General features: G+C 43.2%; 1 protein-coding gene across 2 annotated transcripts in view; it reads left to right on the top strand.

Annotated features, from left to right (window-relative positions):
• DGKI (diacylglycerol kinase iota) overlaps nt 1–13,175 on the top strand; it is a 444,548-nt gene extending 431,373 nt beyond the window's left edge. For both annotated transcript variants that reach the window (XM_042927643.1, XM_042927642.1), the window contains 3 exons: nt 5,141–5,177; nt 7,131–7,230; nt 12,544–13,175. In XM_042927643.1, the coding sequence (XP_042783577.1) occupies nt 5,141–5,177; nt 7,131–7,230; nt 12,544–12,660 (254 nt within the window). In that variant the 3' untranslated portion in view covers nt 12,661–13,175. The remainder of the gene's footprint in view (nt 1–5,140; nt 5,178–7,130; nt 7,231–12,543) is intronic.
• The last annotated feature ends 3,058 nt before the right edge of the window (nt 13,176–16,233 follow it).

The following is a 16,233-nucleotide window of genomic DNA, read 5'->3' as shown; positions in this document are numbered from 1 at the left end:
GACGGTGCGGTTCGAGTTCCCAGTGCCAGCTCTCCCCACATCTGTGCAGCTTTTGTCCTGGGGCAGAGGAGGATTTGGAATGGTCTGCTGGCAGCGTGGGGGAGACTAATGGGAAATGAGGTCCCGGACAGAGAGGCCACGGAGAGGTGGAAGGGATAGCAAGGGGGGTTTGGATGCCTTGGTGTGGGAAGCAAATTAAAGGATGCGTGCGACAAAGGACACATCATATATAATACAAGCACAATATTGATGATAGGGTTGTAGCAGCAAGAGCGCGGGGCGGGGGGGGGGGGGGGGGGGGGAGTATCCAACGGAAGAGCCAATGGAATGAGCCCGGGCAGAAGACTTGCTGTTTAGAAGGCTTGACTACTTAACCTCACTGTTCACTTTCTCACGTTGAGAGATTTGTGAAATTTTGCTTCCTTTCGCATTCCCCGGCTTCGCTGGAATACTGATGCGTAGATCTTCTCAATACGTCTGTTCCCCCCTGATTTTTCAGAGCATTTCCCGTATAGCACAGTCTTTTGAATCCATGTTATGTTTATGGGTCTTTCTCTGAGAAAACAAATACAATACTGGCTGGGATCCACATTGATTTTTAAATGGCTTTCATTCATTCATTCAATAAAAAAATGAATTCTGTCCCATGAACTTTTGAGAAAAAATGTTAGAGTAATAGTCACTGCTAACTTTGATTGCTCTAAATGCTTCGTATGTATTCACATACTTAATTCTTAAAACAGCCCTATGTAGGGAGTTCTCTTCTCTCCACCTGACGGGTGGTGAAAACCGAAGCAGAGTGAGGTCAGGTTACCTGCCAAGACTCACGTGTAACATCTGGTCTCTGCCCTCCATATTTCTAAACCCAGGTGAGGGAAATGAAACACAACCACCTCGCAGGGTAGTTTGATATAAGCATTACCTGCAGAGTTCCAATGACAGCTAATGCAGGGCTCTGAAGGGACAGCGATCGTCTGCCTCTGAAAACTTCATGGAGAAATTTGCACACATGCCCCTTGAGTCAGATTTTAACAGTTGTTTTCTGGTACAAGTCAAATGTGGGATTGAGTGTGGACATTGTAGCAAACCCTAGGAGGCAGCAGTGAACTGAGACTTGGTTTTATATTCAGGGAATAACTGAGTTCACTGCTAACAACGTAACGGTACTCCTTCAGATGCCCGAAGGGACATGGCGTGATGTTCACAGTGTAGATCTAAAATATAAAATAAGTTCTAGGTCCAAATATTCACCATTGATCTAAACTGAAAGAATTCCATCCTCTTTTCTTTCTCTTGTTCTCTCCCTTATTAGTGACACTCAAATGAACTTTCCCAAAAAATCATAGATGCTATTTATTATTTTTTATTTATTTATTTATTTATTTATTATTTTATATTTAGTTTTATTTCGGAGAGAGCAGGAGAGAGCACTAGCCAGGGGAGAGCAGAGAGAGAGGGGAACAAGAGGGATCCCAGGTGGGCTCGGTGCTGACAGCAGAGAGCCCAACGCGGGGCTCGAACTCATGAACCATGAGTTCATGACCCAAGCCGAAGTTGGACACACAACCAACTGAGCCACCCAGGCATCCCGGTGCTATTTTTAAAATAGTGTTTCCTTTAAAGAGCATTTTTGCAGTCTGTGCAGATGATTTTTGTTTCTCTGGCCATGCCCCCTCTCTGCAGACCTTATACTGACGCTGCTAACCTGCACAGGGCACTAGTAAACAGCCTGAAATACTACAGCTCCCAGCAGGCCACTAGAAGCAGCATAGGGAGGGAAACTCCAGCCTCTTCTTGGGCTGTACCTGGCACTCAGTCCTCTTCTCAGCTCCTCCTCTGCCACCCTCTTCTTGCTAGCATTATGCCAACACGGTTATTTTAAAGCGGGTTAAGACATTGCTAGAAAAGCTACCTGTACTGCTAAAAATAGCTCCCTACGCCTGTCTGTCATCAGTTCACTGCCACCCTTCCCTCTGCATTGGGGATTCACCTGCCAGCATGCAAAATGTTCTGCTCTTTTTGTGATTATCTGTACTGGTGGAAAGAGGAGGAAGGTTTGGGTTAATTAAGTCCATCATTCCAGAGCCCATTTCATTCCAGAAACCTGTAATTGGAGTTTCATCAGATTTTAATTAAGCAAAAGTATCCTGTTTTAAGATCAGCACCTCTTCCTCTCACCCCTGTCTGCTGCAGCAGGTCCAAAGGAGAGAAGGGGGAAGTGATAAGCAGCTACAGGCTTGCCTGACTCATAAATTGGATAATCAGCTCTGGGATTGTTCTGCATTGGCTGCATTTGTGGTGATTCTTGTCAGAAACTTGAGGAACAAGGTCCTTTCTCTTCCTTGTCCCCCCTTTCAGAGTGTCAAACAATTGCCATTTTATCGCAGATTGAGTTGGTTCCACAAACTCTCATATGGCGGCAGGGATCCTGGAGTCCGTGGACCCCCCATGGGTGCAGCCCTGAGCACAGAATGAAGGGGGAAAGGAGGCGGGGCCTCTGGTGCCTAAATCCGCATGCACTCAGCAGTAATGGTGGGAACAGAGCTGCCAGTGAGGCTGGGTTGCTGGTATTCATGGAATTCCTTTCCACATGAATTGCTCCAAGGGTTTGCCGAGGAGGGCATTGGGCCCTGTAAGCCTTCTTGTTCCTAGCCTTGCAGAGAATGCCCTGCCCGCAACTGAGGAGGTCTGGAGTATTGGTTCTCAGGACATCAAATTTGAATCAGCAAGTGGCTTCAGAAATAAATGGAAGGAAATGCAGAGTCCCGTACACTTCCTTCCTTTACTGATGGTCCACATTTTGATTTAGTGTAACCTCCTAGATTATGCCAGAGAATAGAACACTTAATATCTAACCTTCAGGCATGTAGTGTGCCAGGACTGAGAGATTAAATGAACTTGCGTGAGGTCCAGTAAGTGGTAGGTAGAGCCAGAATTTTGGAGCAAGGAGATTCAGCTCTAGGACCCATCACGGCGCTATACTGCTCTGTACTTCTTCGGGTGTTTGTTGTGGGAATTATTTGTTTGTTGTGAGAATTATTGTTCATTTTTCCTTAGAAAAATGTTCCTAGTTTGTTGAGGGACAAAAATAAATGAGTTAAGTCTTTGTTAAATCCTTAATGTAGGCTAGTTGCTAGAGGGATATGATAATGCTAGAGGGAAATAATAAATATTCTTACACTGCAGAGATTTAGAAGAATTTGTTTAGGGAGACAAGGCATATGACTGAAAATCAAATACATGGCAAAAGGGTAGAACCAAGTAAGTGCTACAGGCTTTCAGAGAAAGGGATAGATCCCTTCTGTGAAGACTGGTCTTTTCAGAAGACCTTGTCACAGATTGGGCTTTACAGAATGGGTAAGACTTAGGTATGTGTCTAGAAAAGGGAAGGCTGTTTCAGATCGGGAGAGTGGAGGGAACAAGCGCTGGGAACCGGGAGGGCCTGAGAAATGGGTGGGTAATGGTGCAGTTACCAGATTAGCTAATGTGAAAAACGGAACCTGGGAACAAATTGAATAAGGGCAGTTCCAGATGAAAGACGGTGAACTTTCATGTTTAAATACTTGGGAGTAAACAGTCAATATGCTGAATTGGAAACCTGGAAATCTGAATGATATGAGACTTTTCACTTTTCTTAATGTTTTCACTTTTCTTATGCTCCAGACAGAGACCTATTAGGAAGCCTGTTTGTCAAATAGGACAAAGAGGAGACACAAATAGGGCAGATGGTGCAAGAGAAGATTCACCTGGCCTTGATGGCCAGTTTCTGTGAAAGAGGAGGTAAAGGTGATGAGGTAGCTCTCGGATGACCAGGAGGGTTGTGAAGGTCCCATAACATCTCAGCCATCTTCTTGGCCAGTGACTTTCATGGTTGGGAAGTCCTGACCTCTTCCCTTTCTTCTTTTTTATATAATAAGTAATCACCTAAGCACATTTTCAATAATAATGATATCTGACAGTAAAGACAGCAGATCAACAGGATAGTATTTCTAAAGACTAAAATGCTCAATACCTAGAACTGTGCTTGGCGTGTCTAAGCACACTTATTCATTAATTCACCCCAACATTTAAGCATCTCCTTGGTACTAGGTTCAATGCCAGGCACCAAGGAAGGATATAGTGGTGGATGAGGCATAGGCCACGACGTCAGGGGATTTACCAGAGACTAGTGGAGGGACACATCAGCAGGTGGCTTTGATATGGCTTAAATGTCTTGATCAATAAGGTAATTGTATAGCCCCACCTGTGTGGTATAGTCTCAATTTAGATGACGAATTATATTACCCTCCCAATTACAGAACATAGGCTTGGTGTCCAAAGTGAGAGTGCACATACATAGGCCACTTAATGCAGTATTTGGAGTGGGCTCATGCAGAGTTTGATGCAAAATGTGTCTCAGCTGATACCTGCAGGCCAATTAGAGTTAGGGAGGGTTGGGGAGGAAAGCAGTGGTGCAGAGAGTGGAAAGGGGGTCATTCCAAGAATTGTTTGCAGATTGAATGAATTAGTTGGTGAACAAATAAAACATCAGCAGTGCACAAACTCACCAAACATCTCAATTCCTAACGAAGTATCTATAATCATTGGGTGTTTATGTATAACATTTCTTCCAGGTCTTGGAAGGGAAATTTTTTGAAAACTATAATGTTACTCTGTTTCTAAAATACAGATGTTAGACTGGATGATATCTATGGTATTTTATAGTTTTAAAAGTCTGTATAAAACCCCATCTCAAACAACCTGCCACTGGAGAATGATAACCCTTCAAGCCCACTGAACTGTCCCCTTTCTCCCAAGGTAGCCACTTAGTTATTTCTCACTTATTCTATTCCAATTAATTTTATTCCTTCAAGTTGACTGAAAGCTGCTTTACAGGCAGAGACTGTATCATTCCTATGCAGCTCCCATTTCACACATGTTGGCTGGTGGGGGTTGGGAGGTTGGTGAGGGGGAATAGAGAAGTCCTTTCTTTTCTGGGGGTGGGGGCAAGGGAGGCAGTCTTATTATCCCTATCACCAAATGGCTCTTCCTTATTCAGCTTGTCAAGGCATTATAACTCTGTGATTACAGATTTTTTTGTGTTGTTAATGGTTATTTTTTCAACTTTTTTTGATGGACATCTTACTTTCCTCTTATTTAGGACCTTCTGAGTTATTGGATATGGCAGACAGCGAAACGTGAGTATTGCCTTCCATTACATAGTCTAGATTATTTTCTTTAGATATGTTCTTTAGAACCTATCTAGGAGAAGAATGTAGTCTATAGGGCATACAATAGATCATTGAAATGTCAGTGATAAAGAGTTCAGTTTCTTTTTTTTTAACGTTTACTTATTTTTGAGAGAGAGAGAGAGAGGGAGACCATGAGTAGGGGAGGGGCAGAGAGAGAGGGAGACACAAACTCCGAGGCAGGCTCCAGGCTCCAAGCTCTCAGCACAGAGCCCAACCCAGGGCTTGAACTCACGAGCTGTGAGATCATGACCTGAACCAAGGTCAGACGCTTAACCGACTGAGCTACGCAGGCGCCCTAAGAGTTCACTTTCAATAGTACATATAACTGTGCAGGGCTAATCTCCTAAACCAATAATTACACAATAAAAATTGATGACAAGAATCCTAATGATTACGTGCACAGGCATTGCTATTCATCATTTAGAGCTTCCTACAGGCAAGGAAGTTCTGCACTGGTACATCTTGGACTCCTGAGAAATCTAAATAAATACATTTACCTTTTTTTTATTTACTCTTTCTCAACTGGGATTTGTGAGAAAATGAAGTCCTAATACCCTATGGCATCCTTTGTTTGTAATGAAACCTCTACACTGAGTCTAGAATGGAAGAAGTTACATACAACCATTGGAGAATTAAGAATATGGGAATTCCAATCATTGTTATGTTCTGTGGTTCAGATGGGAAACCCTGGTTGAGAAAATCATCCACTTTGGGGTGGTCCCCAGACCGATAATGTTTGTCTTCAGCTTTTTTTTGTTGTTGTTCTTCAGGCAACAAAAATAGCTACTGCTCCCCAAATAGGAACAAAGAAAGGGTAAATGTCTAACTCTGAAAGCCATATGGAAGCACCGTAAAACTTGACAAAAATTTGAAAAGAGTGAAAGATAGATGGGGAGTAGCGAAGTAGGTCTGGAGGGGGAAAAGTAGGAATGAATAGAGCAAATGAGTAGGAAGGGGATAGTTACATAGTTATGAGTTACTAAACATGGAAGAAACTGTCCGTTGTTGCAAAGAGTTTGTCCACATACCACGTCCTATTGACAAGATCGTCATCCATTTGTCTTGTCTAAGCCCTGCATTTGATTCTTCGTGATAAGCTTTGGCATGGAACATCGTTTCCATTTTGGACTCAATTGAAATATCTTCTTCCCTGTACTGCCCGTGAGAGGGGGTAGAAATAGTTACTTGGCCTCACCCTCTTCCTAGACCGAGTGGCTGGCCTCAGGACTGCTGCCAACAGGGGAAAGCTCGTGGCCCCACCTCTCCCGGATATACTCTGTGGCTGCCCACACCCTCCCACCTGCCAGTCACATGAAATCAGTAGGTAGGGCAGCTTGTGTCGACCTGGTCCTTCAAAGTTGAGTCCCCAAGAGATACTCCACTGAGGGCCCCAGGGCGGTCTGCCAAGCACTGTGTGATCTACCTGAAGGGCCTGTGGTTTTCCATCACTGTTCCGTGTGTACCATATCCAGTGCCCCTGTGTTCTGCCCAGATGTGTCCACAGAGAAAACTGTCCCACAGTGCTCAGACACATCCGTACTTATCAGTCTGTTTAATAGTGCTGTTGAGTATTTCCTAAATCAAGCATTAGTGGTTGAAAACAAAATCACTCAGCCTAGTTAACACTCTTTAGAAAAGAGATTGGAGTCAGAGATTACGGTTAGTTGATGACTAACTGAAGACATTTTTAGATACCCCGACGTCCATCCCCCCCTCCCCCCCCGAATGTGCCCAGCAGCCGCGGGCTCAGCTGCAGATAGCGAAGGAGGCCGAGGAGCACAGAACTTCAGCAGCAGGGATAGGAGGCCACCCTCACCCCCTCCCTGCCGCCTCCACCCCCACTCCCACCCCTGCCCCCAACCCTTTTATGGGTGGTTTCCCATTTCATCTTTGATTTAGGGGTGAGACCGCACTGCACAAGGCTGCCTGCCAGCGGAACCGGGCTGTGTGCCAGCTTCTGGTGGATGCGGGAGCATCTCTGAGAAAGACGGACTCCAAGGTAACTTGATGAGTGAGTGCAAACATCCTCCCACTGGGCAAGACCACCGGCACCATTGCCTTCACTTGTGCTCATAGCAAAGGCATCCTTTCTGTGCTTATGGAAGTGCCTGGGGCTTTGGAAAAAGGAGGAAAAAATAAAGTGCTTCATTTAGAGTAACTGTAGTTTAAACGTATAAGCACAAAGGGAAGGGTGTGTGCTTGCCTATGGGACTTTATAAACCCCTGAATGGGCTGGCCTTAGGACTTTGGGGGTTGTCCTGCTGAATGCCAGCAGCCAAGTTGCGGAGAGGTGAGGTTCAAACCCTACGAGAAGGGGTAAAAGACATTGGCCTGCTACTGAGAGCCCCTTCTCCTTCAGCTACTTTATCTAGTGTAGCTTAAAATCTGTGATTTATGTGGCCCCTACATGGGTGCCCAAGTGATTAGCGGCCACAGTGGTCAGCCCTGACTTTGAAAGGGTTATAATCTTAAACCTGATATGTTTATGTTGGCTTTTTATTTTTCAAAGGTTCTTCCTATTTGTTTTCTTATATTTTCCCCTAAAAGTTAACCCGTGAAGTTAGGGTGGGAATTACTAATTACTCTCATTGATGCGAGAACTGAAACTAAAAGAGAGTTCTATGCCCTTAGACCGGTAGCTGAGCCCAAATCCGGTTTCAGCTCTTTTGACGCCCAGTGTTGTTTCAGCAGATCAGTCATTCTCGCTTGGTGACAGAATACCACCGCCACCCCTGCTCCCCTCCCCCCCCTCCCCCCCCCCCGCAAACTGGATCCAACAGGATGAAGAGTGGCAACCTAGTAACAAAATTGGGTTTTCTATAAATCTGGATTCAAAGTGTGTTAATGTCTTAATGAGAGGGCACTGAGGCTAGAAATTGATAGAGGGACATATCTGCCAACTTTGATCAGAAAAACATCAACAGGTAGAGGTAAGGAGGAGACACTCAGTTGAGGAGAACTGACTTCAGGCTGCACCGTGAGTTGGTCGTTTACAGAAAGCACCAAAAAAAGGGCTGAAAGCTAGAGTGAGGGAAGAGGTGTAGCTCAGTAGCATTTACCTGGGACTGCAGCCCAGGAGACGGGGAGATACCGAATGTAGAAGATCAGTGTCACAGAGGAGCCTGATGAGGTCTGAGAAAACACCACCGAGAAACCCTCAGAAAGGACAAACCATTTAACTGTAGAGGGTTGCAGAGAAGAATTTTAACATACAGATGAGGATTTCATTATGCAGGCATTGAATAAATAGCCTACGTTTGGGGCCGGTGAGTATAGCCAAGGAACACAGACATATGACTTACATGACTTGAGCCCCGTTAAACTTATTTAACATATGACTTACATGACTTGAGCCACTGATTATATGCAGTTTGCCTCCTGGGGTTTCCCCAAACCGCAGTGAACACTATGAAATAACTTTTTCTCCTGTGTGGACCTCTTTTTCTGCCCCGAGCCAGTTCTGAGCCAGTGGTGTGGCGTGATGGTCCACTCCCCTAGCAGCCCACCAGATCCTTGCTCTCTGCCTGAGGTCCCCGGCCACCTCCGTTCCTCCCTTAGGCTGTTACACATGTTAAGCTGCATCTTGGTTTCTAGAGGGTCTGTTACCTGACTGGTTAGCTGAGTGGGTGTGGGATTTCAAATGGTTTGCTCAGCGTGCTATTCTTCCCAGCTGATATTTGCACTGAAAGTGTCTTTATTGCATAACCTGATTGAAAAACACACACCAGGTAGGCAGGATCAGTGGAGGCCATGATTTCAGGTAGGGTTGGCCTTGTTGGGACCACTCACTCTACAGCATGGAAATTGCCTGCTTACCACACAACAGACTGGCTTACACTCAACTCTGAATATAAAAAGAAAGGGAGGACAACATGAAGTAGACAAAAGACTGGGCAGGAGACCTGGCCCCTGAGCCGATTGCTCTTTTTTTTTTTTTTTTTTTTTTTTAATCTTTCCAAGTTTCTGAATCCAATAAATGAGCTCAACATTCCTTGAGATTTCTTCCTATTTTGTGTTATGTATATGTGTGCTTTTTTTCAAAACACAGCTTCATTATTTTTATGGTGATGAGTAGAGTACATTCTTATATGGAAAACTCTAGCAATGCAAAAAATATATAAAAAGATAAAAATCACTAGAAATCCCACACTGTAGACCTATATACTATTAAAATTTTAATGATCCCACTTCACATGCAGGTATGCCTGTTTTCCCCTCTCGTTTGTTTAAGTAGGTGAAGTCATACTATTCATGTTATTGTAGAATGCAAATTTTCACCCAACATTATGTTCTAGAAGCCTTACCATATGAAGCAGTATGAGTCTGAGTCATCCTTTTGGGGATCTGTTCATTTTTCCATTTTGTAATTTTATGCTAAGTGAAAGCAGAGCATGATAATTACGACTGGATATTCTAGAATTTTTTTTTTTTTTTAATTTGGAGAGAAGCATATCTTGAGAATTTCTCTTGATACAGGACATTTCCTTTAAAATCAACTCAAGGGTCACCCCAGTCCTCCTCTCTGAATATTTAGAAACTAGTAATTCTATATACCTCATTAATATTGAGGTAAAGACCAGATAGTCTACTAATACTGTAAGCAAGTTGGGAAAAATTATTACAGGAACTTCAAGCTGGTGGTTAAATATTAAATCCCAGCTAAATAAGTGAAATTTTAGAAAGAATCCAGAACCACTGCTACTTTCCTTTTATCCTCTGCCCACGTACCCTTGTAGGCTGCCGGAAGCAGGTTTAATTAAATTTGACACTCTCCATTGCAGTGATTCAGATGGAGGCTGAGAAGCCTTCAGTAATTTTTGTAATACTCGTGTGCATTTATACGTGTGGGGCTGTTTCTTTAGTACAATGATCATGCCTCTGTCTTTTCCCTAGAACTTAGTATCACTTTTTAAATAGATAAAACCATATCATTGAACAAAAATTAGAAGTTTCAAGGAGTGTTAAGTAATATCTATAAACATTCAAAAGAATGGAGACCTTCCTGCCTTCTGCTGAATTCTATTCATCGACCTGATCCCCAAAATATTATGTGTGTGTATAAATATACACACGGCATTATAGTAGGCTGCAAGAAATGATACAGTCGTTAAGATGGTGTAGAAGATCACTGAATGATGGAAAAGATTTGATGTATTAGGGGAAAAAGCATGTGATAGAATAGTATATAAACAGAGTGTGGTTTTCTTTTTTTTTTTTTTTAATATATGAAATTTATTGTCAAATTGGTTTCCATACAACACCCAGTGCTCATCCCAAAAGGTGCCCTCCTCAATACCCATCACCCACCCTCCCCTCCCTCCCACCCCCCATCAACCCTCAGTTTGGTCTCAGTTTTTAACAGTCTCTTATGCTTTGGCTCTCTCCCTCTCTAACCTCTTTTTTTTTTTTCCTTCCCCTCCTCCATGGGTTTCTGTTAAGTTTCTCAGGATCCACATAAGAGTGAACACATATGGTATCTGTCTTTCTCTGTATGGCTTATTTCACTTAGCATCACACTCTCCAGTTCCATCCACGTTGCTACAAAGGGCCATATTTTGTTCTTTCTCATTGCCACGTAGTACTCCATTGTGTATATAAACCACAATTTCTTTATCCATTCATCAGTTGATGGACATTTAGGCTCTTTCCATAATTTGGCTATTGTTGAGAGTGCTGCTATAAACATTGGGGTACAAGTGCCCCAATGCATCAGTACTCCTGTATCCCTTGGATAAATTCCCAGCAGTGCTATTGCTGGGTCATAGGGTAGGTCTATTTTTAATTTTCTGAGGAACCTCCACACTGCTTTCCAGAGCAGCTGCACCAATTTGCGTTCCCACCAACAGTGCAAGAGGGTTCCCGTTTCTCCACATCCTCTCCAGCATCTATAGTCTCCTGATTTGTTCATTTTGGCCACTCTGACTGGCGTGAGGTGATATCTGAGTGTGGTTTTGATTTGTATTTCCCTGATAAGGAGCGACGTTGAACATCTTTTCATGTGCCTGTTGGCCATCCGGATGTCTTCCTTAGAGAAGTGTCTATTCATGTTTTCTGCCCATTTCTTCACTGGGTTATTTGTTTTTCGGGTGTGGAGTTTGGTGAGCTCTTTATAGATTTTGGATACAAGCCCTTTGTCCCATGTGTCATTTGCAAATATCTTCTCCCATTCTGTTGGTTGCCTTTTAGTTTTGTTGGTTGTTTCCTTTGCTGTGCAGAAGCTTTTTATCTTCATAAGGTCCCAGTAATTCAGTTTTGCTTTTAATTCCCTTGCCTTTGGGGATGTGTCGAGTAAGAGATTGCTAAGGCTGAGGTCAGAGAGGTCTTTTCCTGCTTTCTCCTCTAAGATTTTGATGGTTTCCTGTCTCACATTCAGGTCCTTTATCCATTTTGAGTTTATTTTTGTGAATGGTGTGAGAAAGTGGTCTAGTTTCAACCTTCTGCATGTTGCTATCCAGTTCTCCCAGCACCATTTGTTAAAGAGACTGTCTTTTTTCCATTGGATGTTCTTTCCTGCTTTGTCAAAGATGAGTTGGCCATACGTTTGTGGGTCTAGTTCTGGGGTTTCTATTCTATTCCATTGGTCTATGTGTCTGTTTTTGTGCCATGGTTTTCTTTTTATACAAATAATTATGTGTAGAGCTCCAGGAAAAGACACAGCAGTCACTCTGCAGAAGGTTAACAGTGGTTATCTTAGTGTAGTATAGAAATTATTGGTGAGTTTTATTTTCTTCTTTATGCTTTTGTACTTTTCCAAGTTTATTTTTAATCCACACCTGTCACTTTTATAGTCAGAAATTAACTCACTTTTTGGAGAGATGAGATAGTTTTGAATTAGGGGGAACCTAACTGAAGGCTTTAAAACCAGCAAAGAAGCATCCCTAGATCACTTATGCCCATCCCATGCTATCATTTTCTACTTGCTGCTTCCCAGAGTTTAGTATAATAGAAAGAATCCCAAATCAGAAATCTGAATGCCTGCTCTCCTGCTTTTCTGTTCAGTGATTTCTATTGCTGAAGCATCTGGGTTCCAAAGCTCACTGTGCCACACTGTTTCCTGCTGTGGACCCAGTTACCCTGAACCTCTGTTTCCTCAGATGTAAGCCCCAGCTGTCGAGTGATAGTCTCTTTCTCTTAAACTTACCTATCTCACATTTTAATGTGATAATAGATTTGAAAGTGTCTTGTGAACTCTAAAACCATAAGCGTGGAAAAACCCTTTAGTGAGTTATCTTTGAATACCTCTGTTTCTGCATTTAAAAAAAATTCTCATCCCAAGTATTTGTGTCTCCTTCCTTCCCACTGTTACCTGTAGGGTAAGACGCCTCAAGAGAGAGCACAGCAAGCTGGAGACCCAGATTTGGCTGCTTACCTAGAAAGCCGCCAGAACTATAAGATCATTGGCCACGAGGACCTGGAAACTGCTGTTTGACCCTGGTAGATCACAAAGAGAACTTGAGCGAGCATATCACCTATGCCCTCCCGGCGATCGGGCAGCTCCCCTGGAAGAAGCTGATGGAATCCATAAATCTGTCTCTCTCCTGCAAGAATCAATCTGATACCATGTCACCAGTTGTTAAGGGCTACCAAGACGTCCAACAGAACATGATAGCCCACCGAGGAAGAGGCAGGATACCTGGAGATTTGTGGAATACAAGTTCCACGAAATTTGATCCTTATTGCTTCCAGCAAGTAGCATGAACTTCTGTGTTCACCTGTATAATTTATTTTCAAGATTCAAAGGATGTTCGTATACATGGCACTGCTCCCGCCTCCCCCTGTGCATTCATGACTCCCCTATACCACACGATTCTACTGTAACTACTCACCATTCGAAAAATATGATCTGTTCTCTTTACATTCAGTCTTTGAAGACCACAAGACCATCTGAAGGTCTTTGAAAACCCTCTGGATGTCCTGCAGAAACACAACTGTAAAGCTGCTTCCATTTCCCAGATGAAATATACCAAGACTATTAGTGACTTTTTGCATGTTCCCTCCCTCCCACCCAACCACCCACCCAACCCCTTGTCATTAACTAGGAGCTGGGACGTGCCACATGGATAATGTCAACTTGTGTGCTCTTTTCTCTGAGGTATGGTGAGGTGGCATGGGAGGGAACCCAGGGGCCGGCCCGGGGTTGTGGGGCTGTTGCTGATAGCCCCGAGGACTGGTTCAGCTTGGGCTGTTTGCACAGCTCCGTACTGCCTACGTGTAGCCATCTTTGCCTTTTGCCGCAATAGAGACGAGCGAAGGATTAAACAAAGGCCCATGGCTGGTTTGCAGAACCACTGGATTTTTAAGTGCAATTGAAGTTGCCCGAGCAGAAAACCATGTGCAAGAGCTGTGATAACAGGAAATGGAGCACTGTGACAGCGTTTATGTGTAGACTTTCTTGAGTGATGATAGAAAGCAGGCTAATTGACTTGAAATGAAACAGCCAATGCAAAAGTAGCAACATATTGAGTCAAAATAACTCACTTAAGCAAGAAAATGGTCGCTGGAATATTGCACAGAGGCTAATAAGTATAGACTCTTAGGTGCAGTGGTGGAAGGGGGGGGCATTTTACCTTTTCCTTCTAAGGTTTTGGTTTTCATTACCCCCAAATAAGCCTTGTCCCAAGGATAAAGCCTTGTTTTATGAGTTCCACTGCCAGATTTCCAGGATGGCTGGATCTTTCTGATGGATGCCTCACCTTTTACTTGTCCAGTCCCAGGTTATGCTTGATAGCACTACAGCCCCATTTCTTCTGTACGGGGTAGTCTAATATATTCTCTTCTCTGTTTTCCTCTGCTGGAAAATTCTTAGTACAAACCGCTGTGGGAGCCTAGCCAGAAATGTGTCTCTAAAATTGGAATTGCAACTTCTAATCCTGCCACAGATCCGTGGGTCCACACAGGTCCCTCTACTGGGGATTCTGTGATAACTATGATAGCAAGAGAAAAAGTCTAACTTTCAGTGAAGATATCTATTCGACTTGGGTGTAAGTGAGAAATGAAAGCGGGTGATTAAGGGTTGTTTCAGACTAAAACCGATGTCTTCTGAGCTTTCTTCCATTTTGCTCTTAGACACAAGCAAAGTGCTTCTCTGGTGTTTCTGCATGTGAACATATAAATGATGGTTTTTCTACATTTACTGAAAAGGTCCAGTGGTGACGCATTGCTTATCTGAATTTCGTCTGGTCACATAACATTTTGAAAGGACAGCTATGAATAAAGGATTAAGTAGGAGCAGCTTCTCAGTGGATGGGAACGTCGTTCCAAAGTCAAATCGTTGGTGTTGTTTCCAGCTGTGGGAGAAGAGGTTGGTCATGAGTAATCTGTTGTCATCTAACAGTCTTAGTAATGGAATTATCTGTTGGGTTTTATGGTGAAGGGAAGGAGGACTGCAGTAGGTTGTTTCCAGAAGCTGGAAAAAATATGCTCCAGGAGATTTTCATCACTGGGCTTCATCTGGGAGTTTTCCAGTTGGTGGCACCATCAAAGAGATGTTGTGATGACAGAAATATAATCTCTAAAACCGACTGGAGTCTGGCCTTGAATGGTGCCTTCCATTCCCTAGATTTAGCCAAACAGTCGACCACACCATTGGTTACCCAGCTGCCATTTCTGGGATGAAGGACTATTTTCACCAACTACCATCTCACATTTCTTTGTGATGCTTCAAAGCAGCCCAGAGAAAATTGAGGGTATAGATGGCTATGGGCCAATTCAAATAGGTCCAACTGAAGTCACAAGTAAATTCCTGGTATGAAAGTAGATTAGCTAATGATTACTGTAGGAGTTCTGGTACATTTGAAAATAATTCCAAGCCAAAAAAAAAAAGCTCTATGTTGTTGATGGGAAGCATACAACCAAGGCAAATAACTCTTTGAAAAAGCAAATGCCCTCAGGACTTGGGTTTTCCAAGAAAAGAACATCAAAAATGAGCAGAACAGTTATATATTCAATGGATTCGATATTAAACCTACCTCCTGTAGCATTTTTAAAAATTGATCTCTGTGTGTGACAGTCCTGGGCTTTAGAAAGGCCATATGTTCCAGCAGTTTCCAGCTCAGCCTAAGTATATCTTCTCACCTTTAATAGGCCATCAGAAAGTATAGAAGCAAATGGTCTGGCCCTGGTCTTTAAACCCACATGCATTTAATTTAAAATACATAAAACTATATACTTATAGAAATAGCAATTTCTACAAAACCTCCTGAGACAGTACTGGAGAGAGGCTGCCTTAGCTGGCATTCATTCCTCTGTGTTTGGCTCAGAAGAGCCCCTCACGTGGTGGTGCTTTCTGCTCTGGGATTCCATTTTTAGGTTAGGCTGACAGGGAGGGGTATGAGAAATGGCGAGTTATTACAAGACAACATCATAGAACCCTGAAGGTAGCCATTTTTGAGGCCGTAGATTCCAGTTGTACACATTTAATGAAATAGAACCCAGCTAAGCTGTGCTTTATCACATTCAAGGACTTGATAAAAAACAGAAGCCAAGAAGGAAATAAACACCATGGCTGCGAATTTCACTTGGAGGGTTCTGGTTACCTCTTGTGGAGGCTTTAACTTAAAACCAATGCAATTTCTGAAAAAGAGATCTTAGCTGGCAAGTGCACAGCCATGAAGTTAGCGACAGCTGATGGGAAACCTCGCCCACCCCGTGGCTCCCTAGGCCATCATGGGAGCTGGCCCTAGCGCTTAGGCAAATCTTTTTGCATTGAGAGATACTCAGCAGGTAGCTTTTGTTTGGACCTCATAACCATTTCTTTGCCTAAAGTGTTTCTGAAATGTATTTACCAGACTTCTCATAATGTCCATGTTTTACAATATGTGGGGCAGCAGTTTTAAGTTTTTATGGGTCTCTTTTATTTAAATTGTTTAATTTTATTGAGATCGTTTAATTTATAGAAGTCAAACATGCTTTTTATCAGAAGTTCGAATAGCACAGATGAGAATCACGGGCAAGGTCAAGGTGTTCCTCTGTGCTGGTGTAGTGTCCTCAGCCCCCTCCCCAG

This window comes from Panthera leo, chromosome A2 (assembly GCF_018350215.1).
Source record: "Panthera leo isolate Ple1 chromosome A2, P.leo_Ple1_pat1.1, whole genome shotgun sequence".
NCBI lineage: Eukaryota > Metazoa > Chordata > Mammalia > Carnivora > Felidae > Panthera > Panthera leo.
The sequence above is the reverse complement of the archived record's forward strand: the minus strand, read 5'-3'. Positions and strand labels throughout refer to the sequence as shown.